General features: G+C 33.7%; 1 protein-coding gene across 1 annotated transcript; it reads right to left on the reverse strand.

Moving 5' to 3' along the window:
* Nucleotides 1-16,705: 16,705 nt before the first annotated feature.
* On the reverse strand, nt 16,706-25,082 carry LOC124539650. The gene is made up of 4 exons (XM_047116951.1): nt 25,053-25,082; nt 22,298-22,460; nt 21,052-21,146; nt 16,706-16,828 (listed from the first exon to the last, which is right to left on the reverse strand). Exons 1-4 carry the CDS (start codon nt 25,066-25,068, stop codon nt 16,797-16,799), a joined length of 306 nt encoding a protein of 101 aa, XP_046972907.1. The 5' UTR covers nt 25,069-25,082; the 3' UTR covers nt 16,706-16,796.
* Between the last annotated feature and the right edge of the window lie 1,582 nt (nt 25,083-26,664).

The following is a 26,664-nucleotide window of genomic DNA, read 5'->3' on the forward strand; positions in this document are numbered from 1 at the left end:
GTATACGAAGAATAAAACGCTATTGAAAATATAGTCTAGGGGTATAAACGAGATATATAGCCTTTACAGTTGATGCCATGGTTGTATGTCTAAATATAGGTATTGCATCAATATTCTGCTAGAGCTGAATTTCCGAGAGCAACGTTTAATTGACGAAGCGCTTGTATCGTAATATCCGAAGTCGATAAGGTTAAACCTTGTGTTGCAATTTTTGAATTTCGAATTCAGCGGCCGAAATTAAAAAAGGTTTTGTTATTCATGCCATGTGCCAAGATAAGGTTATATTGTGCTAACTTACTCATAATCCGTTTCACAAATTTCTGAATCTCTACAGACGCATTGTGCATAAAATTGTACGTTCTTTTCTTATAAAATAATTAAACTAATTTTAAAAAAAAACGAATTATTTAATCTCTTGCTCTCTCTGCCACTCTTTTTGTGTGTGTGTGTGTGTGTGTGTGAGAGTGTGTGAGTATGTCTGTAATCCCTTATACACAAACACAAACGACAGAGGGAATTAAAGCGCAAGACCAACGGCGTTACGTTGCACGGTGAAAAATCTGAATACCTATATATTTTTAGAACATTGTGCGAAATTATAAGTATAAAAATACCTAACGTATATGTCTAAGCAAAGACTCATTTATCTTCTCTTACGCACACCTATTAAACATACACACACATACAAACATTGTTCTCATTGTTAATACTGTTGCCATTAAAATTTAATATACTTATAAAAAGCCATACATAGAAAACATATTGTATATAATTCTGAAACCTACAACAAGGTCCGATACTCCTTAATAAAGATTATTAGTTACCCTTTGTCGGAGAACAACAATTCATCTACTGAATTTGTATTGTATTGTACAAACCTATTTTATAATCAGTCTCTTCAATCTCTCCTTTGTAAAATAATAAAATTTATTATTATTTAACAGACCTATAAATGGATGGATTAAACCTAAGAAATTGTTATAGTAATAATATTTTATTTTCATTATTTTCCTAGCGATATAAATAGTTACTAGTAAGCAGAGGCTAAATCATTAAAGACTTAATTTTAGTATTTATAATAAATTGTTGTTTTCAATGATTCACTCTTCAATTATACCATTAAAAATACAATTTAAAAAGAAATATGAATGTATAAAAAATATATGAGAAAAGCATAACTAATCTAAACTGCCCAATTGTTGTATTTGGGGTTCTTTTTGAGGAGTTCCAGTTGGTGAAAAACGTGTTTTTATTCAATACATGCACTCATCGCTTAGTTTTTACGATTTGTAAAAGAGTGCCATCTCAGCTCATTTTTTGAATAGCACAGTTAATAGTTTAAAGTTGCTTACGTATTCCGCTAAAAAGAGTATCAATAAATCAATCAACGACAGCCTGTAAATTTCCCACTGCCGGGTTAAGACCTCCTCTCCCGTTAAGGAGAAGACGCCATGCTGTTCCAATGAGGGTTGGTGGAATGCACATAAACGAAACTTTGGCAATTTCGATGAAGTTAGACATATGCCGGTTTCCTCACGATGTTTCCCTTCACCGCCGAGCACGAGATGAATTATAAACACATATTAAGCACATGATCATTCAGCTGTGCTTGCCTGGGTTTGAATTCGCAATCATCGGTTAAGATGCACGCGTTCTAACCACTAGGCCATCTCAGCTCTCTAAACGAGTAGGGTTCCCCTAAAACAGGGTTAGACTTTTGAAACTTAAAAAAATTCAAAATCCTGTACTACTGTAATTCATCATAACACATTTTTACATAACTCTTAAACTCCATTCCTAAAACTTCATTAACAAATAATCAATTCTTAAGAGATGACGATGGCTCCAAATATAAAAATAGGTCCAATATATTCAAAACTTGGGAAGGGTCTATTCTATATTAGCGACTTGGCTTCACATGGGTGCAATACTGATACTAAATATAGTAGAGACTGTCTAAATTATCAATCAGTGTTTCTTTACTATATTGTCCATGTATTGTATACAAAAACCTTCCTCTCGAATCACTCTATCTATTAAAATAAACCGCATCAAAATCCATTTTGTAATTTTAAAGATCTGGGCATACATAGGGACAGACAGCGGTAAGCGACTTTGCTTTATACTACCTAATGATTATACAGACATCGACTATGATCGCTGTTTGGTGGTACAAATCGCAAAAATACAAAAGCTTTAAAATTATTCACATTCACTCCAAGACATTCGATTCATGACGAATTATGTAAATACACGATGCACTATGTTCAAATACCACAAAGCCTATATAAACAATACCCTATACTATACTCTATGACATTTAGCAACTAATGTTTTATCGATTCCAGTATAACTCAAACTGACACTGCTTACATGACGTTCAACTATGAATTATATTTGCTATAATCGTGTGAAATGTCTAATACACACGGCTTCAGCGAGAGTAGCATCCATTTCGAACCCGATACAATCTGTCAGTATCGTAAAACTTGACAAATGGTTAGAGCCTTGTATCAACGCTGTAATGTTGGGTCCATTCTCGATGTCGCAAATAACTATAAGTGTGCGCGGCAAAAGAGCTTGTATTTGTTTTGCGTGTGAATGTGCGTGTATTGTTGGAACAAGTTCCAGTTCCCCAGGAACGTGTTCCATCTCTTTCTTTATCTCATGTCTCTTTCGTGCCAATTCGTACAGAATTTTAGTTACCAATAATATTGTTAAATCTAAGTTTTATTTTCGTCCTATTCTTGTAATTTAATATACAGCGGAAGCAACTTCGCACCAACGGGGTGTATGTTTATATGTTTGTTTACTGGAATATTGACAAATATATGTGACAGAAGTTTCCAATTTAATAATTTATATAGATAGATGGCCACCTCATGGTGTTAAGTGGTTACCACCGGTCACTGACTTTGACACTTGAAGCAATAATAACCATCCCTTTCATCGCCATCAACCCTGAGAACTATAATTCTTTATCATGTGTACTTTTAGTTACAATAACTTACTCACAGCGAAACTCTATTAAAACAGGAAAATACCAATAACTTGACACAGCATTGTTATTTATCAGTAGGTCATATGAGGAGAGGGTGATACCTACTTAAACTGGCCAGCATGAAACCATACCAAGTAAGGTATCTGAATTCTTCAAAGTGTATCTTTTGCTGTAACATTCTGTACTTGGTTTGTGCTAATTAATTTTTTTAAGTTTAATACTGTCTAGACAAATAATATATATTATTCTATTAGAAGTTTTAATTTATATTTGATTTTATTTAAAATAACGCTGAAGTTAGTCTGATACTATTGCCGTCATTATCTTTAATGAAGTAACTTTTCATATCATCAAGATAAGCCGTCACTTTCTTACAAGGTCGATAAAAAATGCCAACCCTTTTGTGTACTTTGTAGTCACAAAAACCAAAGTTAAATAGAATTTTAAATATGGCAAATTTTGCCGCATAATGGTAACATATTGGCATATTTCGAGAGAATTATCATGAATAAAGTCTAAATTCCCATAGTGATATAATTTTAAAAATATATTTATACATTCACGGTTTTTTTTTAATTATATATATTTACAATTATTATTATAGCTGAGGTGGCCCAGTGGTTAGAACGCATATATCTTAACTGATGATTTCGAGTTCAAGCCCAGGCAAGCACCGCTATATATATGTGCTTAATTTGTGTTTATAATTCATCTCGTGCTCGGCGGTGAAAGAAAACATCGCGAGGAAACCTGCATGTGTCTAATTTCATCGAAGTCTTGCCACATGTGCATTCCACCAACCACATTGGAACAGCGTGGTGGAATATGTTCCAAACCCTCTCCTTAATGGAACAGGAGGCCGTAGCCCAGCAGTGGGAAATTTACAGTCTGTTACTTTATACAATTATAAACTTTAGATAATAATAAACTTCTGTAACTAAAGTGGGGGTAAATAAAGAGTATTTACCCCACTTTAGTTGCAAAATGTCTTTAACTTACTTGAAGAATGAGATCGTCTTTTGTTATGCACGCGCATATAATATCGCGACTGTGACATGACGAAGTTTCTATTATTCAAAGTTTTTATTACAATCCGCCAATTAGCTCGAAGTGGCCAACTTCAAAGTTCTTCTTATATGTATATTTAGAAATATGTTACTTAAATAAATAAATGTTGGACAAAATCACGTACATTACTCTGACCCCAATGTAAGACGCTAATGCACTTGTGTTATGGAAAATCCAAAGAACCGACGGTACTATAAATACTCAACAGCATAGAAAACTAATGAACTTTTTCTGCATTAACGCGGCCGGGAATCAAACCCGGACTAAACCGGTGTACACATTACTCGACCACGGAGGTCGTCGAAATATGCAATATTTATACTATTTCAAGCTTAAATCGTTTAAATGTGTGGGTGAGGGTTATAGTAAGTAAAAGTAATAATAATAATAATTATTTTTTAATAAAATATTTTCAGGCAATTAAAAACTATTTTTAATTCGTATTTCACATGCACGTAAGAGCTAGCGCGCATTGGTGATTTTTGTCACGGTGACTGTTTCGTCACTCTTGTCGAGTCCATGAATATGTATGTCGCGCACGTTACGACCTGAAAATTGGGTGACATTTGTGTTCGCCGACCGGCGAACAAGCCCGTGACGAAACTGTCAGCGTCTTTACGTTCTTTCATAGCAATGCGCGCACTAGTGACAAATTTGTCACTCTCGTCGTCAGTCTTTCGCTATCTGCACTTTGACTGCCGACTTTGGCGCGCGAAATGGCGTCACCATCTATTCAAAACATAAACATTCGTGAAGACAATACTGATTATGATGTTCTAATAGAAGAAGTGGAAAAGAGACCAGCTCTTTGTAATAAAAAATTGAAAGTATTACTTTATTAACATAAGAATTAACAACATTAAATGCTTAAATATATATATACAAATATGAACTAAAACTAGTTACTGTATAAATCTTGACCGCGTGGAATGGTGGCAAGAATGCTAGCAGCATTTCCCCATTGAATCGCAATTCCGATCCTCTGGGCAAAAAACGAACCAGCCCTCCTGTCACCAGTGGAGGCAATGAGGCGAGGTGTTATACTTTTGATGAAGCTTTTTGCACCACTACTCCAAGGGCCAAGCGTTTCGACAGCAAAGTATTTAGTTATTCACATAAAAATTAAAGCGTGGGCAGAAATTAGTACCCAGTATTCTCTTCGCTTTCTTTTCCTGCCGAGTCTCACGAGTTCACAGAGAACCACCGTCTCTTCGAAATCCATAGTGGCAAATGACACAATGATTTCGAAAATGTTTTGTCACTGTCTCACTACACTTTGGAAACGTGACGTGACAATGACAAACACTTTAAAGTCACCGTGACAAAAGTCACCAGTGCGCGCTAGTTCTTACCCTTTTTATTTTATTTATCGCAGAACTAATAAATGCAAACGTGAATTTATTTATACGGTACGCTTTAAACTACACAACCGTTCTTCATAAAATTAAGTATAGATACACAATTTCAGTGGTCTAAAAAAAGAGAAAGGGTATTCAACATATGCTCCGTCATGGAGCGAAGTTGCGGACGTAAGCTTTTTTTATGGTATAAGTTGGCCGACGAGTATATGGGCCACCTGATGGTAAGTGGTCACCATCACCCATAGACAATGACGCTGTAAGAAATATTAACTGATCCTTACATCGTTGTTACATCTTGTGGCTGTAGTTACACTGGCTCACTAACCCTTCAAACTGGAACACAACAATACTGAGCACTGTTGTTTGTCGGTAGAATAAGTGATGAGTGGGTGGTACCTGCCCAGACGGGCTTGCACTAAGCTCTACCACCAACTAGAAGAAGCTTAATTAATCTGTATAAATTATTGAAATAGTTTTCACAATCTGAACTCACTTCATCCTGGACCTGACTTCATTTTCAGTTTTCACTAGTTTGGCGTTCCATTTTTAAACTTTAATTTAAATTTACAGAATGAATGTCCAATAATACAGTTCTCACTGAAAATTTTTTTCTATTATTTACACTTTTTATTCGAGAAAAGAAATACCAAATAGTTTCCATTTAAAAAATAGTTGGGAGTTTCCATTGAAAAATCTAGTTGTAAAATCTAAAATAGCGTTAAACAGTAGCATAGTTAATATAAATATATAAAAATAATCTTCACCCATATACTTAAATTATATTTTGTATGAAATAAAATAATAAAAATTATATTAATTATTGAACGAATGATTAAATTCATAATTTGTGTGAGCTATTTTAAATAAGTTAAGTTACATCGGTTGCATAAAATATGAGTGGTCAGCTTCTTAGATATGAAAAATATCAAAGAGAAATTTCAAATATCTTTGGACTTTGTATTTTTAACCACGTTCAATGTAGTATGAATTTAGAAATTTTGTTTAAGCATTTTCGTTTATTCGGAAGTTTTAGATAAAAATATTTGTTAGCTAAGCATTTATCTAAAATCATCTGTACTTTTAAAAGTGTCTTTGTGTGTGTTCTTTAATTTGTCATTTGTCAAGACATTTTTTACTTAAATACGTATGCACACACTTTTTTTATGGAATAGGTTGGCGGATGAGCATATGGGCCACCTGACCACCTGATGTTAAGTGGTCGACATCAACCATATACAATGACGCTGTAAGAAATATTAACTATTCCTTACATCACAAATGCGCCACTAACCTTGGGAACTAAGATGTTATGTCCCTTGTGCCTGTAGTTACATTGGAATTCCGTCGTTCGCAGCCGAAGGACTTAAAAAAACCCGAATGTACTTTGAAAGTGAATTTATTTTAATTCACAAATTTAATACTAATTTAATTAAACTACTTCATGTGTTGAGGTTGTAACACAGAATGATCTGAGAGCTAATTATTATATTATTTATATAATAATATTATTTATGTTAATACTTTACTTAATTCTACAAAAATTCTAAAGAGACACAGAAGTTATGAGAAAGATCGGTGTGGTCCGTTGTTGGCCGGTGTGGTGTTGCGCAAGGGTTGCTGGTACCGGGCCATCGTCGGTGGTCTCGGAGAACGCGATGTCCCAATGTACCACCATAGGGTGGTCGCATACATAACATTGGCTCACTCACTCTTCAAACCGAAACACAACAATATTGCGTACTTTTGTTTAGCGGTAGATTAACTGATGAGTGGCCCTACCATAAAGAACATAAAACTACAGATTTAAAAAAATCACCTTTGTTAAAAATAGGAATACTAATTTTATAAATGCGAAATTAACTCAGTCTTAACCCCTAAAACGCAGTCGAAGCTGAGTCTGATAACTAGTTACAAATATAAAGACTTAAATTATGAACTAAACACATTACCACAAAAGGCAAAAGGTATCTGGCCAATTAATAAACCAGCAAATAAATACTCTATTGAAATAGGCTCTCTTCATAAATACTAATAATAAAATACGCCAAAATGTCATTATAGATATATGTGCAAAAGGCAATTCAATCTATAATATATATACTAATATTATAAATGTGAAAGAAAACTGTCTGTCTATCGCTCTTTCACGACCAAACCGCTGAACCAAATTTAATGAAATTTTATGTGAAGCTTGAACTCCAAGAAAGAACAAATAATTTCTTTATCTAAAACGTCATGATAATCAACCCCAAAAACGCGAGCGAAATTATTGAAAGGCGAGTACTAGTATTTCTTATGGCAATGTTTATAATGATGATAAATTTAAAAGCATTCTTATTGTAGTAGATATTGAAATATTGGCAAACTTACAACCGGACCCTGTGACCCAATTGAGAGGAAGCATAATTGCCATCGATTTTTCAATTTGACAATTTATCAATGAAAGGAATTAAGTTGCTCGCTTCAGAATTGATCGCATCGAGACAGACCCCAAACCCACAAAAGATTTATGCCGCCATCTGTTACAATGGCAGACTTACTACATTGATGTAAATAGTTGTTTCTCTTACAGGAATGGGATGGGATTTGAGTTTTAATCAGTTGTATCAGCAGGCGATAAATACTCTAATAGGTACTATAAATTAATTTCGAGTGAATATGAAAAAAACTTATAATAATATAAGAAAATATATTTTGAAGTATTCACAGGAATGATTATTAAAATGTACCAATTATATTCGAGGAAAACATATCAGTTGTCCGAGACAATGAGCGTTACGAAAATGGTGAACGGCATGGCATTTCCCAGATTCTAATTATGTTATAACTAACCTGCATTACAGCCATTGTTTGGTCAAATTTAACTAATCACAAAAATCCAACATAAAGGGAATTATCACTTTTACCAATTTCATTATTCCATTTTTCAATGCAGCTTAAAAACGGTAGAGCCCCTGGTGATGATGGTATTACTACGAAGCTTCTCAGGGCTGGAGGAGGAGGCTCACAGTTTTGGCGAGGCTTTTTAATGCTATCATCCACCGGGGTATCCTGCCGGTGGCCTGGTCCAGAAGTGCGACGGTCTTGTTCTTCAAGAAGGGTGGCAAGACTCTGTTGAAGAACTACAGGCCAATCTCACTTTTGACCCACGTCTATAAGCTGTTCTCGAGGGTCGTCATGAATCGCCTCGCCATTAGACTTGACGAGTTCCAGCCACCGGAGCAGGCAGGGCTTCGTAAAGGCTACAGCACCGTAGACCACATCTATACTGTTCGGCAGATTATACAGAAGACCGAAAAGTATAATCAGCCGCTGTGTATGGCATTTGTGGACTACGAGAAAGCCTATAGGATATACGTCCTAATACATATATTACAATTCTCGACTCCCTGTCTTTTAGAAGGTTACTGCACTCTCACTCTCAGTTCACCTAAATACGGTGTCTTTTATTTTTTTGGTTTAAGTAGGCGAACGAACATATGGGCTACTTGATGGTAAGTAGTCACCGTCACCCATAGACAAAGAAGCTGTAAGAAATATTAACTATTCCTTACATCGTCAATGTGCCACCAACCTTGGGAACTGATGATATTTCCCTTGTGCCTGTAGTTACACTGGCTCACTCGCCCTTCAAACAGGAACACAACAATCCATGATTTATGTCAATATGCAATTAATAAAATTCAAAATAAAAACAGTTGTCACATCATAAAACAACTGACACAATTCCATCACATTCAAAACAAATCACTGTAAATGCAGTTTGCTAGTTCCGACTACTGCATAGAAAATGGTCAGACATACATTCTGACCATTTTCTATGCAGTAGTCGGAACTAGCAAACTGCATGTTACTTCAACGTACATGAAATGATCATAAGGCTATTTTTATAAATGAAATACTGTGTATTTTCAGTGATGAAAGAAAACATTTTAATAAACATAGAAATATGAAAGCATTGCTATGCTTTCAGTATCGAGCAGCATTTTATAATTTTCTTAGAAACAAAAATATTAAGCTAACTTAATAGAGGTGATGTATTTCTTACTAAAAAACAATTTGGTAATAGCCCGATATTCGAGTGCTTTTAATATACTCGCTTTGCCCGCGAATCCGTGCGCGTTTGACCTCAATAAAAAAGATATTATTGTAGCCTAAGTTACTTCTAATTACATCAACTATCTGCTAGTGAAAGTCCTGACGAATCGATCCGGCTGTTACAGAGATTAGCTGGAACGAACAGACAGACAAACAGACACAAAAATTGTAAAAAAAAATAGGTTGGTATATATACCTTGTGTACATACATATGTATTTAGTATAAATAAAAATTTTAACAAAAAGAAAAACCGACTTCAAACAAAACACTATTTTAAAACAAATGAATATGCACGAAAAAGTAATAAAAATAGTTGCGTATTCAACATATTTTTTAGAGTCTTCCTAAGTTAAATGAAATGAAAAATATTAGACTACTTAAAAGTCGATTAACGATTATATCATGTAGTTATAGTTATTGGTATATTTGGAGCCGGTGTCAGCCACGGTGCCCTTGCCCCAACAATCAAAAGAAAGAAGCGATACGAGCCCCTTGATTGATCCAGTATATTATTGTGTAAAAGGTCATTTGTAAAAAACATATTTGTTAAAGTATTCTCGTATTGTTTTTTGATAGATATACTGTAGGGTTTTATTGGCTGACACCGACTCCAAATATAACAATAATTATAACTACATGATATAATCGTTAATCGACTTTTAAGTAGTCTAATATTTTTCATTTCATTTAACTTAGGAAGACTCTAAAAAATATGTTGAATACGCAATTATTTTTATTACTTTTTCGTGCATATTCATTTGTTTTAAAATAGTGTTTTGTTTGAAGTCGGTTTTTCTTTTTGTTAAAATTTTTATTTATTTTTTGATTTTAAGTGAAGCTGATGTTGACTAACTAATTTTTTTTAATATGGATAGATTAAGCATTTCGTTTATATGAGTCAGAAACTACTTCGAGGACAATTTCAAAGGAAACTTGCGAATAAAGCAAAAATAGACTTTCGAAAATGCGGATTTAATACGTCACGCGGCGTAAACTACAAGGATCACTCGAAAGATCTGTAATCGAACTCAGCAAAAAACTTTGAAAAAGACCAACTATATTTCGTACATCATATGACATCACATCATATACACAAAATTTGATTAAAGATAGTAAGAAATTCTGCCCCATATCGCACCCTAACTGCGAGCCATATAGGAGTTCCATCACTACATAGTACAAAACAAAGTCGCTTTCTCTGTCCCTATATCTTTAAATCTACGTAACAGATTTTGATGCGGTTTTTTTTAAAAGATAGTGTGATTCAAGGGGAAGGTTTGTGTATATAATACATGAACAAAATAGTAAAGAAACACTGATAATTTTAGAAGTTTGCGATGTGATGTCGTAAATAAACAAATAGTATATTTAGTATCAGTATTGCACCCGTGCGACGCCGGGGTGGGTAGCTAGTTGATTATAATATTCGACTATGATAATAACATAAACATAACCACATTACGGAAGGTGACTCAAATATCCAAATAACCTATAAATAAAAGATTCGACTGAGTATCGCTAACGTGCTCCTCAGAATTGTTCCGTTCCCTTCCGTTCCGTTACTTTGTCATGGATCCTGTGCTCAGAACCTTACCAAACTTTCACCAAATTACCCTTGAAGTATATATTTTATAACAAAAAAAGAATTATCAAAATTGGTTAACGTGATTTTCAGTTATTCACCTATTTGTCGCGCATATACATAATGCAAATTTAAGACTTATGTCGTTTTCATATGGATACCATCATCGGAAAAAAATAAAAAAAAAATGGGACCCCACGGGAAGCACTACCTTTCAAACAAAAAAAAAATTATCAAAATCGGTCCACCCAGTAAAAAGTTATGAGGTAACAAACATAAAAAAAAAAAAAAAAAAAAAAAAAAAATACAGACGAATTGACAACCTCCTCCTTTTGGAAGTCGGTTGAAAAAGCGGTTATTTTAATATTACAAACAGACACTCCGATTTTATTATATGTATAGATTTCGTTACTACCCCGACTTCGTACGGGTTCAATTTATACCCTTTAGCACTCAGGCATAATGTATCTTTCCACGAATTATTTTTTCTATGGAATTGGCTGTTTACCTCTAGGAACTACCCCTACATACAAACAAAAAAAAATTGCTTTATAATAAATAACATTTCTTTATTACCATTAGTGTACATCATGACTTATGTCTCGAACGTCAAGTTAATTTATTTCTCGATCTATAATTTTCTTTCCTTATAATAAAGCTGCTGGCTCCCTGTTTTATTTCAAGTCGTTGTTTCTTCGTAATAGTAAACTTGAGATTTTATTTCTCGTTTGTGATGAGATCTTTATTTATCATAAGTATAAACATCGAAGTCATATTTGTAAGAGTAACACTAATCCTTACTACTATTATGTTTTACTAGCTGTGCCTGCAACCGTGTACGCGTTTGAATTTAGGAAAAAAATGTGCTAATGTTTATCCTAATATTCCATACACTCTTGTGTTTTTTAATGTGAACGAGCACGAGGCTGACCTAAAGGAAAGTGACTACCACCGCCCATGGACATCTGCAACACCAGGGGGCTTGCAGGTGCGTTGCCGGCCTTTAAGAAAGGAGTACGCGCTTTTCTTGAAGGTTCCCATATCGTATCGGTTCGGAAAAACCGCCGGCGAAAGCTGGTTCCACAAAGTTCCATATAACTAATATTATAAACGGAATGAGTGACTTTTTTAACTACTTGACCAAACTTCGTGATTTTCCATAGACATAGGGCACGGTAAGGATAAACGGTGTCTAACATCCGCTATTTCCCCCGCGTGGGAATTTCCAGACAAGGAAAACCGTGGGCGGAGGCTAATGATTTGGCTTAACTAGCTTTATTATCTTATATATATATATATATATATATATATATTCTGATACTAATAACTAGTCGAAGAAAGTACTGTAGAGGTAAACAATTCCTGGAAAGGCTTCCTCTATCTGATGGCTTGAAGCTTATCTGAGAATATTGCTACAATGCAGGTTTGTTTACACACATATGGTAGAAGTTCGTACGATCCATACGAGTTTACACAAGATATTCCTTCACTTTTACAATGTTTACAGCTTTTCAGTTATTCCCTACTATATTGTGCATATATTATACATACAACCCTTCCTCTTGAGAGACTCTATCTATTAAAAAAAAAACCGCATCAAAATCCGTTGCGTAATTTTAAAGATCTAAGCATACATAGGGACAGACAGCGTTAAGCTATGTTTTATACTATGTAATGATAATGATTATTACGAGTAAAATGTTATTACAACGAGATATCTAGAAAATTGAGACGATTTATAATGAGTTGTGACATTAATATCGTTAGTCAGTGAAGCAGTATAGGATCGTATTGCCCAAAATGGGATAGCAAATTGATTACAAGCAAGGGCTGCCGGTGATGGACCGCCTTTAAGCCCAAGCTCCGTTGCTCTTAGGCGGTTATGTACTCGGAATATTCGTTTAAGATGTACTAGCGACCCGCCCCGGCTTTGCACAATACTGATACTAACTATACCATAGATTCTTTTTTATTTACGTTTTTTATTTGGTGGACGAGCATATGGGCCACCTGATGGTAAGACAATGACGTTGTAAGAAAAATTAACTATTCCTTACATCGTCAGTGTGCCACCAACCTCTCGAATCACTCTATCTATTAAAAAAACCGCATTAAAATATGTTGCGTAATTTTAAAGATCTAAGCATACATCAGGACAGACCACGGTAAGAGACTTTGTTTTATACAATGCAATGATAATGATGATAAAATCTATAAAGAAATTTTAGTGGTGGTAGGGCTTTGTGCAAGCCCGCCTGGGTAGGTACCACCCACACATCAGTTATTCTACCGCCAAATAACAGTACTCAGTATTGTCGTGTTCCGGTTTGAAGGGTGAGTGAGCCAGTGTAACTACAGGCACAAGGGATATAACATCTTAGTTCCCAAGTTTGGTGGCACATTGACGATGTAAGGAATAGTTAATATTTCTTACAGCTTCATTGTCTATGGGTGATGGTTACCACTTACCATCAGGTAGGTCCATATGCTCGTCCGCCAACCTATACTAAAGAAAAAATCAATTATGTATTCTAAATTCTAACCACTAAAAGTTTTCAGCAAAATGTACAGTACATCTTAAGCTAGTTTAAATTGCAGTTTATAAGGCAATTTTTATTTACAGAAAGCGCTTGAAATAAATCTTTCTTTATTTTAATGAGTTAATTTATATGTATGACAAGTAAATTGAACTAAGTCCACTGTTTCTGTTTTTACATTTTCTTATTCTTTTAATATTTACAAACTAAAGTGAGTAGTTAAACATTAAAACACGAAATTAACCGCAATGAAACCTTAGTATCGAAATATTATATTATTTTTTTTAAAAAAACAAAACTCTTCATTTTTAAAATGATACTTGTTGATAAATGGTACGTCATTAAAAATCATACTATGACAATTAAAACGACCTCGACTGTGAGTTTCGTATTAAAAAGTAAGAAAAAAACATATGATATAGACAAGAGATCCGAGATGGCTGAGTGATTAGAGCACGTGCATCTTAACCGATGATTACGGGTTCAAACCGAGGCAAGCACCACTGAATTTTCATGTGCTTAATTTTTGTTTGTTATTCTCATCTCACTCACTCATCTCGTGCCTGTTGGAGGATGAAACATCGCGAGGAAACCTGCATGTGTTTAATTTCCGTGTGTATCTAACTCGTATTGGAGCAGTGTGGTGGAGTATTTCACATTTTTTTCCTCAAAGAGGGGGGAGACCTTAGCTCAGAAGTGGTTTTTCCTTAAAGAGGCTGTGAATGTAATGATCAGAAGAGGTATTTTTGACAACGAGGAGGAGTTTCAAGAAATTTGCAGTAAAAACAACCTAGACAAGGATAACCAAATATATATAATAAGAATGCTCTCATGATGACCGTTATGATTATTGATCACGCGGTGATCTGAATATTGGAATCATATATATAAATTAGTTTTCCAAACCCAAAACCTGCGTGTTACTAATATGCCATAACGCACAACAAAGATTGGAATGAAAGACTGACCAAGTCTCTCATAAAAGTAATTACTTTCTTAGAAACCATCTAAAACACAACACAACAGTAAAATTGATAAGGCTGATGTATTATGAAATAATTGATTAAAATAACACGCTTGGTCTCACAGTTCGTGTGTTATATGTGTTACAATATCAATGTATATAGCTGGAACGACATTTGATCGTTTTAATTTATTCATAGTTTTCTTCCTACTGGAATAATCTTATAAATATTAAAAGCCGAAGATTGGCGCGTAGATTAATAGTTATTCTCGTTCAATATTTTTAGATTAACAATTGTTCTAACATGACGTGACAACTTAATCGTCTTTGGGTATATTAAAGTTTTACTTTCACAGTGATTAGAACGCGTGCACCTTAACCGATGATCGCGGGTTCAAACCCAGTTACCATTGAATATTCATGTGCTTAATTTGAGCTTATAATTTATCTCGTGCACGTCGGTGAAGGAAAACATCGTCAGGAAACCTACATGTATCTAATTAAAAAGAAATTCTGCCACATGTGTTCCACCAACCTACATTGGCACAGTGGTGGAATATATTCAGCACCTTCTACTCAAAGGGAGAGGAGGCCTGAACCCAGCAATGGAAAATCCATACCATACCTATAGTAAAATAACTAGCCATTGGATAAAAAAGCAAGGAGATAACTTTTATTTTACAACTGACTTCATCTCAAAATAAATATAACTCGTCTTTACGCTTTATCTGCTTTTTTTTCCATTCTTTATTTTTTATGGTTATAAGTGTTATAGACAGATGAATAGGAAATTAAATGAACCTGATTTTTACCATTTCTTACATTAACAAACTACCGCCAACTTTTTGTCCATGACACCTGTACTTACGACGCTTCACTCATCCTTCAAACCGGAACACAACATTATCAATTATTGCTGCTTGATGTTAAAGGCTTGGGAGAATATATTCTGGATTCTGCTGTACATACCCAGACGGACTTGCACAGAATCTTAAAATTCTACGATTATTTCCAAATTAATCACTTTGTACCACTTTATTTTTGATCACTGTCTCCAATCAATAGCTATTTTATAATGATTTCGATTCTTTGCCGGTGACTGTGAACGATTTTGGTACTTTTAGTTGATATTAATGGAAAGAGAGTGAGTGATTATGTTATTAGATATCAGTATTATAGTCTCGCAAAAGCGGTTGAGTACTATTTTGTGTAATAGTGAAAATATTACAATTATTTGTTAATCTAGCTAACGGAAACAGCGGTTATAATCATGGCCGTGTGGCCTCTGATTACAAGCAAGATATGTATATACTTATATGCTGGTTTATAATGAAAGAAATATGTATTCAAGAAGTTGTAATTAAAATTGTATTATTATTCTAAGATTTATATTTATATCACTTATATTGTGTTTTTTATTAAATATAACGTTACATATGACGATTTATATTTACGAGATATTTTTATTAAAATAAATTTTGACAAATATGAGTTTTTTTTTGACAAAATATTAAGTTATCCTGATTATATTAGGAACCCGAAAAAACTAACTTACAAAATAATAAAATGAAATAAAATAAAATGAAATTGATACATACAATATAAGCTTGCAGTAAAGTTTAACAAATATCATATAAAAAAGAAATGAAGTAAATATATATAAATTACATATGCACAAAGTATGTAAAATTTCTGATATAAATATTTGAATAAATAAAATAAATTCTTCAAATTATTGATAACCGTTTTATAGTTCCATAAAGCTTTGTCTTTTTTAAATATCATATTACTGAGAAAAAAGAGATTTATCAGTAAAATTATTTCAATAAACATTCTTTTTCTATTTTGGAGTTCCAAAAATGGTATATATTTTTATTACTAATCATATTTTACGCTGAATGGACATAAAATCAAAAATCAAAATCAACTTTATTCAAGTGGGCTTTTACAAGCACTTTTGATTTAATTGACTATTCATATTTTTATAAATAATCTTAACTAGCATTCATATTTTATCGAAAAAATTATTTTTTGACAAAGTTTATATGTATCACGAAAATTTATAAGGAAAGGATAAATAAAACAAAATATCATTCGTATCCAGTACTAGAAAATTTATGGATTATGAATAAAATATTGTAACATACAATTATTCTCTAATCTTCAGCAATATCTGTCTTCAAATTAGCATCGATTTCTCTTAAAAACTCGCCAATCTGAAAAATAAAATACAAAATAAAAATCATGAGTAACAACGAAAACAATACAGCTCTAAAATCAACTTTCCAAAACAAGCCACTACATTTTATTTATCTTATAAATTAATTCAAAAGCACTTGGGTCAAACTGATTGAATGATGTATAATTTGATTGAATAATTTTTATTATATAAACGACACATAGATTTTAATTAGCTGTTGAATTGCACAAAACGACAAATAAATATGAGAGTAATAAAATGATATACCGATCGCAAAACTGAAATCAATCTAATCGAAATATATGTGACATATTACCCATGGGGGACTATTGAGATTTATTCAGGAACAACCAATCAAAGAACTGCTTAAGAGTATTTCTAGAAAGAACGCGACATCTTACGACTTTCTTGGAATTAATCATCCTACTATTTAAACATAAATGTAATTTGTCATACACACGGTTCTAATCCATTCATTCTTACAGTGAAACTTGGTTGAATTGTCCCACGAAAGCTGTAAGTAGGTGGAAGATTCTAATCCAAAAAACGATATATTTTTTGTTTGAAGTTTGTCCTTGAGTATAAACGGTCTATGTAGCGTATTCTACCAACTCGAAGCCAAGATAAGTTTCCAGTATGTAATAAATAACAGAGACTTAATCTTATAGGACAATAATAAAAAATATGAAATGATCAATTTAGCAAAAATGAGCGCCATCTCTTGATGATTTATTTGATATAACGTTATTATAAACTAAATAGTCACGCAGTCTACTTCTATGTCCATATTTTATATTAAATACTAGTTGACGCTTGCGGTTTCGCTCGCATTTTATGGAGTTGGTTGTGATGAGTTAGGTAAAAAAGTAAACTATGTCCTTCCTTGGAGTTGAAGCTTGCTTCACAATAAAATCATCAAATTCCGTTCATTAGTATGGTCGTGAAAATGCGTCAGACAGACAGAGTTACTTTCAGATTAATGATAGTATAGAATGTATTATCTCGTTATAGTAAGGATGATCGAGCTAGTGGTTCACCTGATGGAAAGTAACTATCACACGACAGTTGCAACAACATAAGGCTTAAGAGTGCATTACCGGCCTTTACAATATTGTAAAATGTCTTGCTAATCCACACATTTTAAACAAACCCGCCTAGTTAGATACAACCTACTCATGTCATATTCTACCGCCAGACAGCAATATAGTACTGTTGTGTTCCGGTTTGAAGGTTGTGTGTTAGTGTAACTGGCCGTATGCCAGGACATTACATCTTGGTTCTCAATTCCGATAGCGCATTGGCGATGTAAGGAAGGGTTATCATTTCTTACGATGCCAATATCTATCGTTGGTGAACGATATGTGGAATTATTTAAAATGTTCATGGGTAAGCCACTCTGAGGTCTTGGATTCGATTCATGGCCGAGTCGATGAAGAAGGTTTATTAGTTTTCAATGTCGTCTTGGGTCTGAGTGCTTGAGGTACCTTCGTTACTTCTGATTTTCCATAACATGAGTGCTTCAGCTATTTACATTGGGATCAGAGTAATGTATGTGATGTTGTCCAAAATTTATTTATTATATAAAGTGGGGATACCCCCATTATAAACAACAACAACAACAGCCTGTAAATTTTCCACTGCTGGGCTAAAACCTCCTCTCTCTCTGAGAAGGAGATTTGGAACATATTCCACCACGCTGATCCAATCCGAGTTAGCTCCAATATAAAATCAGCTTCAAATAGTAATAAAAACAGTATTCGAACAAAGTTAATATTTGAATACAAATGTGTCAAATGCCATTCAAGTTTCCTTGAACGTTTTATTTCACCGAAGAATATAGAACGGTTTTATGTTAACACGATACTTTGAATTCAAGACTTGAAAAATTCAGAGCTGCTCGAATAAAAAATCCATGGACCATGATTATGAACATATTTTATTTATCTTATTTCGTAAAAGCAATCATGAATTTAAAAATACGTCCAGTCTCTTTGCTTTGAAAGATGTGATATTTTTCGAGAGCTCCTTGATTTAAAAAACGCGTTTCTTGGAGCTCTTCACGTTTTAAAGTGCTCTGGGATTTGAAGATGCCGTAGTGAAATTACTTTGTCAATAAAGTCGTTGAATGAAGTAGATAGATATACTATATTGTGTATCCGGTGCTGCAGTAAATAATCATACAGTTCAAAGGAAAAAAGTTATTACATTTTTTATTAATAAATTCCCGTTGATAATTCCAAATTTCAAATACGGTTAATTAATGGGTCGGGTTGCCTTTTGAAAATTATGAGGTTTCACACATTAAAGCTACACCTAAGATTCTTCTCTGTTGAGATTCTATCACCGAAATCGGTCAGAGCATCCAGAATAAAATATATTAGAATATCGAATAAAAAAAATTATATATTTTTAAATTTACAAAGACAATTTCCGTGATAAAAATTTGCAATAATTAATGTTGTTTGTTTCAATTAATTCGAAACAAACGTTTTAATTTAAACTTTACTCTAAAATCATTTCTCGAACGAACAATCTTCGCCAAAGTTTACTATCGTCCAAAACCAAAAGGAGTTGACAGTTAACGTTTATACTTTGTAGAAATTATTTCGTAACAAAGTATTTCGTATTGTCTTTTATCAGTAGCAAAACAAAATATATAAGGGAAGTTTCACACGATACAACGATAAATTCCACACATTCGATCTGTCTGGTCGTGGAAAATTATGTTTTATGGCCACTAGAGAGCTGATTTTAGTTTATTTCCTTGGAAATAAAATCAGTTTTGATACGATACTCGTATGAGTATAAAAATATCTTGAAAACCGATGTCTTCTTCCATGTTAATGAAAATTCCATGAATTTTTGATGTTGAAAATTTATAAATATTTACTATGATAAATTTTTAAAGCTTAAAAACCATTTAAATATGTTTATTTGACATTTTATTTGCTGTTAAACGATACAAAAATTTGGATGAAAAATTAGAAAAGATTTCCGACGTTTTTGTAATTAAATTTATTTATTCGTTGGATGTCACATTCTTAACATAGATATAGTCGCTTGAAATGGGAGAAAATAAATGATTGCAAAAAAGATATGAATTACAAATATCAACGTATTTTATAAAAACAAAATTACAATTATATTTGCAGTTGTAAATTGACCCAATCGATTGTTTTATCACTTACGATCAGCTCACCATTGAAAAATATATCATGAAAAGTTAAAGCTATTATTTTATATGGTAAATTTACTAAAATTGAGGTAACATTATGTACACAACTAGTAACTAGTATACCGGCCGAGGGAGTGAGACACGCGTATTTTTATTGAAATTACGTCAAAAGTGCTGTCAATTTAATTTCTAATTATTAACTTATAATGAATATGACGTTACTCATGGCGACCTATCTTATTTAAATATTGCCGAAAAATAGTGTCTATGGGATATTTAAATATTATGTAGGCATGCTTAGATCTTTAAAATAACGCGACGGATTTTGATGCAGTTTTGTTTTTAATAGACAAAGTGATTCGACAGGTTTTGGTAATACATGGACGATATAGTAATAAAACACTGATGATTTTAGAAGTTTCTAATGTGATGTGATGAATAAACAAATTCTGTAGTACATTTAGTATTAGCTTTGCGATATTGCGACATTGAGTATCAGTTTTGCCAAGCGAACCCGGGGCGGGTCGCTAGTTAGATAATAATACAATCCACATCCATGTATTCCTGTTAATTTCCTAATATGTTAATGTGCTATCGACAAACTAAATAAACTACAGATTTTTTCTTGTTTCTTTACTATATTATCCATGTATAATATACTAAAAACTTTCTCCCGAATCACGCTATCTATAAAAAAAGCATCAAAATCCGTTGCGTAATTTTAAATTAGACTTCAAAAAGGAGGAGGTTATCAATTCGTCTGTATTTTTTTATAGCAATAACAATAACTACTTTATATAATCGGAAATCGACTTTTAAGTAGTCTAATATTTTTCATTTCATTTTACTTAGGAGGACTCTACAAAATATGTTGAATACGCAACTATTTTTATTACTTTTTAGTGCACATTCATTTGTTTTAAAATAGCGTTTTGTATGAAGTCGGTTTTTCTTTTTGTTAAAATTTTTATTTACTATGTTCCCATAATTCCTCATTGCTTGTCTATCTTTCTGTATAATGTGTAACAAATTCGTGATAAATCGCATTCGCATAAAATACTCACTTCTCCAAGTATTGCAGTTTTCATATTGCATTTCGCAATAGTTTATAAAATTTCTATAGCCGCCGTTGTAGCTACGCGCGCATATCTCTTGATTTCTGCAAGGCATTTATTACAATTATATCGTTTTCGGATTTGTATTAAACATATATTTAAAAGGATAATATATTGTAACATTGATATAAAAAAATAAATAACGTAACAGCCTGTAAATTTCCCACGGCTGGGCTAAGGCCTCCTCTCCCATTAAGGAGAGGTGGTATGCACATGTGGCAATTCATAGAAATTAGACACATGCAGGTTTCCTCACGATGTTTTCCTTCACCGCCGAGCACGGGATAAATTATAAACACAAATTAAGCACATATATATACAGTAGTGCTTGCCTGGATTTGAACCCGAAATCATCGGTTAAGATGCACGCGTTCTAACCACTGGGCCATCTCGGCTCAATATTGATATAGCTTTCGACAAGGCACCAGAGTAGTCGTACTTGTACTTATTCATCTTAATCGCAAATAGTATATATTTGTTGTACTACACACAAAGTATAGTGTTCCGAACAATCACTCTGAATTTACTGGACTTCAGACTGTTTACCTGACATTTGTATACCTAATAATAGTTTAAAGACAACTCCATCCTACAATCTATTAAATCTATAGATACGACATATTGTACGATTAACAAAGGTCAAAAGTGCTATGTCTTTTAGGAATTAAAATGCCCTTTAGAAAGTTTCGGTTCGGAAATCTGTCGAGGAATGAAAAAATGGTGGAGGCAGATATTGTCGTCAAATGTCATGATTATAAGACAAAAGGCGTGCGGAAATATTATATTACAACCAGTAGTCTGCCAATTAAACAAATGTTGCATTCACGAAAGTTTGTTTAATCCATATGTAACATTAAAAAACATACGCGTTTCGCGTCACGTAAAATGATTCGGGGCGCGGCGCAATTTCGCAACGTCACGTAGGTTGAGTTTGGCGCGTTTTAAAGTGGACGCACTTATGACGTTTTTATTGTTCATTTCATCATTATTTTCTTTATAATTTACGGTGCAATACAGGTACTAATATGCTACAGAATTTCCTTATTTATTATCACATTAGAAACTTCTAAAATGATCAGTGTTTCTTTTCTATATTCAAAAACCCGTTGCGTAATTTTAAAGATCTAAGAATAGGGACAGACAGCGACTTTATTTTATACTATGTGATTAAGATTATAGACAACGTAAAGCTTACTTGTATGACGCTGGACAATTTTGTATAAAATTCTTGCATCCCTTAACGAAGAAATCTGTTGCCCAAAATAATGTGTCCTTGGGGTAGTTTATCATTGGTTTTCTGTACTTCGCTTTCACATCACTCGTTATCATCAAAATCAATAGACATAATTTTATGAAAGCTGAAAGCAGAAACGGTTTTATTAAATCTATACATATAATAAAATTGAAGTGTCTATTTGTAATATTAAAATAGCCCTTTTTTACTCAGTGCATATGTATCTATACACGGTACATAAACCAAAATAACATTTATTTACAATTTTTGTCTGTCTGTCTGTTTCTTACGGCTAATTTCTGGAATGGCTGCGCCGATTTTGACGGGACTAACACTGGCAGATAACTGATATAGTAAGGAGTAACTTAGGGCACAATATTTGTTTTTGTTAAATTCAAAGGCCTACAAGGCCGTGGGCATAGCTAGTTAATAAATAAATATGAGACATCACATACATTACTCTGATCCCAATGTAAGTAGCTAAAGCATTTGTGTTATGAAATATCAGAAGTAACGACGGTACCACAAACACCCAAACCCAAGACACTAATGATGATCTACATCGAATCAAACCCAGGACCTCGGAGTGGCGTACCAATTAAAACTGGCGTACACACTCGACCACGAACGTCACCAAAATTACCTAATTGAAAATTTTGATATATTCAGTTTCAAGGTTTTCGTGAAAGTTGAAAGTTGAAGCGGATTAATTGAAGGTGACATTTCCGTGTTCAAGAGTTTTTAAAATTTTTATTTAAATATTATATGTTAACTCATTTTTTTGTTTATATAATAAATAGACTAATAGAAACAAGGCCTTCTCTCTCTTTGAAGAGAAGGTTAAGAGCATATTACACCATGCTGATCCAATGCGTGTTGGTGGATTCACATGTAACAGACTTTCGTTTAAGTTAGACATATACAGGTTTCCTCACGATGTTTTCCATCACCGCCGAGCTCGAGATTAATTATAAACACAAATTAAGCACATGAAAATTCAGTGGCGCATGTCTGGGTTTGAACCCGCCATCATCGGTTGATGTACGCGTTCTCACCACTGGGCCATCTCGGCTTATTGTTTATAATTATGTGAATTGTCTTGTATTCAGTATGATATCAAAGTTACAATGTTTTCCATATAAATTTTAATGTTATTGGATATTGTTATGTTTCTGTTTGAGTACTTCTTTATTATTTAATATAATTAATTAACATATACATAAAACATATCCGTTTATTCGTTTGACATATAACTACCAAATAACAGTAAAAGTTTTCTGCAAAAACGAACTCCAAAACTTTTCTCAGAACACGAGTTTGAGCACCAAAATTTGATATGCGCCATTGACGTAATTACAAAATTTGTACGTGTATCAAAATGGTGAAGCACCGAAAGTTAGTAGCTAACATTAAAGTAATGAGATATGAATTTAATGAAAATTAAAAAGTATTATATGCCGTTTATATAATACTAACGACGCGCCCGGGCTTGCTTACATCACTTCGGAAACCTCTAAAATTATGAGTATTTCTTTACTATATTGAACATGTTTTATACACATAAACATTCCCTTTGAGTCAATCTATGTATCTATTAAAAAAAAACGCATAAAAATTCGTGTTCTAATTTGAAAGATCGAAACATACATACACGAGCCGAGATGGCCCAGTGGTTAGAACGCGTGCATCTTAACCGATGATTTAGGGTTCAAACCCAGGCAAGCGCCACTATGTATATATGTGCTTAATTTGTGTTTATAATTCATTTCGTGCTCGGCGGTGAAGAAAAAAATTGTGAGGAAACCTGCATGTGTCCAATTTCATTGAAAATTTGCGACATGTGCATTCCTCCAACCAGCATTGGAACAGTGTGGGAGCCTTAAAGGGAGAGGAGGCCTTAGCCCAGCAGTGGGTATTTTAAGGGCTGTTGCTTTACTTTTACTTTAAATATACATAGGGACAGACTGCGGGAAGCTACTTTGTTTTACACTATGTATTGATTGTATATACTTATTGTACTAGCTCTGTGTGGAGCTGAATTGATATATTGAATATAATGAAAACTTACATTTTATCGTTATAGTAATATTTTTATTGAAAGCAATGTATGGTATAGTTGATTAGAATACAGCACGCGATTAAACAAACGCTTAACATGATTTTCATGAGAATAATTAGAGCTGAACCCACCACGGTTCTGCTCCAAAGCATGTTGGATCAATAGTGAAACAAACGTGGCAGGTTTTCTATATTAACAGTAACAGCCTGTATGTATGTAACCTCCTCTCCCTTTGAAGGGAAGGTTAGGAGCATATTCTACCATGCTGCTTCAATGGAGGTTGGTTGATTCCTATGTTTCAGAATTTCGTTAAAATTAGACACATGCAGGTTTCCTCGCGATGTTTTCACACACAAATTAAGCACATGAAAATGCAGTAGAGCTTGCCTGGGTTTGAACAATCATCGGTTAAGATTTACGCATTCTAACAACTGGGCCATCTCGGTTCCCTATATTTGATATTACTTAAGATGTTTTCCTTCAGCACCCAGTACAACAATAATAAATATATCAAGCATTCGACAACACACTCGGTGGATTTATCCGGCCTTGAACCCGCAACTGAATTTATCATGGCTAATATTCAAGTATTCTGCCCACTACGCCATCATGGCTCGTTAAATCACTATACGGAAATTTAAATATAAAAACACATACCACAGCGCTTGCCCATATCAGCAACCTCGATTCACAGAATATATTTTACTATGAATATAAAGCCAGTTGTTATAAACCTTTCATACAGATTTATTTAAAAATAAGGGAATTTATTAAAAATAATTTTTTGTTGGCAATATAGGTGTACGAGCAAATAGGCCAATAGGTGGTAGAAGAAGTCCCTTGGCTAGTGAACTACTTGGCTGAACTAAGTGGCACTGGCTCAGTCAAACTTCAAAGGACAACACAATAACATTATTTTATGTCCGAAAATCCACAACAGCGCGATGTCTTAGACATTTTCTGCCTCGCACAACCAGCTTTCGCCGGCGGTTTTTCCGAACCGATACGACATGGGAACCTTCAATAAAAGAGCGTACTCCTTCCTTAAAGGCCGGCAACTCACCTGCCCCCTGATGTTGCAGATTTCCATGGGCGGTGGTAGTCACTTTCTATCAGGTGAGCCTCCTGCTCGTTTGCCATCAATGTCATAAAAAAAATGTTATTACTATACTTGCAGCGTGAAAAATATTTGCCCTGAAATCATATGAAATTTGACCAATGCCTTATATATTACGTAATACATAATCTGACCTTAACGTTACTTGTTCTCTGGCCAAATATCTCAACCTGTATTATCGTTTGCCAAAACTCATTTATTTTTTGGCAACAATTTCTCACTCGATAGCGTTCTTTGTATATTTATTAGCTATTCTACCGCGACAAAGTATTGGCATACAAATATATTTACTTAACATTAATATGATAAAAAAGTTATGGCCAAAAAGTTATAAGAACCTGTAAACAGATTTTGTTGTCGAAACGCTTGGCCCTTGGAGTAGTGGTGCAAAAACCTTCTTCAAAAGTATAACACCCCGCCTCATTGCCTCCACTGGTGACAGGAGAGCTGGTTCGTTTTTTGCCCAGAGGATCGGAATTTTGATTCAACGGGGAAATGTTGCTAGCATTCTTGCCACCAATCCACTCGGTCAAGATTTATACAGTAACTAGTTTTAGTTCATATTTGTATATATTTAAGCATTTAACGTTATCGTACAAAATGTAATAAACTTGTTTTAACCAGATGGGTCAGAGATGCTATCTAATTCAAACAGAAATGGTTGTTTGTTTTTTTCGGGGACACCTTACATAGCTGAGTTTAACCATAGCGATAATCGCTTACACTAAATGATTAGTAAATTTCTGTTCAGTTCCTCACAGATTTCAAGCCACCAGTTGATGAATCATGTATTCTTTCTGAATATAAGAGCATTCAATTCCATTGTTCTACTGAAAATAGAGTTCATAAATTTTTGAATAAATCATAGTAATCCCAAGGTAAGCAATTTTGCTACCCCATATCCAGCCATCTATCACTCAGCGGGAACATCGTACCGCAGTCCATACGCCATCTCTCTTATGCTGTTCTTTTCGCGTCTCTGAAAATACTGCTCTAAATAAAGTTACACGAAAGTATTTCTTAAGCAAATAAAACACTCCTTTATTGATCGGTTAAATAATAATTGTTTTAAAGTATAATTAAAAAGTAATATTTATTTATTATGTTTGATTGGATATAATTCTAAATTCATATTAATGTTATAAATGTGAA

The sequence above is a fragment of the Vanessa cardui genome, chromosome 23 (assembly GCF_905220365.1).
Source record: "Vanessa cardui chromosome 23, ilVanCard2.1, whole genome shotgun sequence".
Taxonomy (NCBI): Eukaryota; Metazoa; Arthropoda; class Insecta; order Lepidoptera; family Nymphalidae; genus Vanessa; species Vanessa cardui.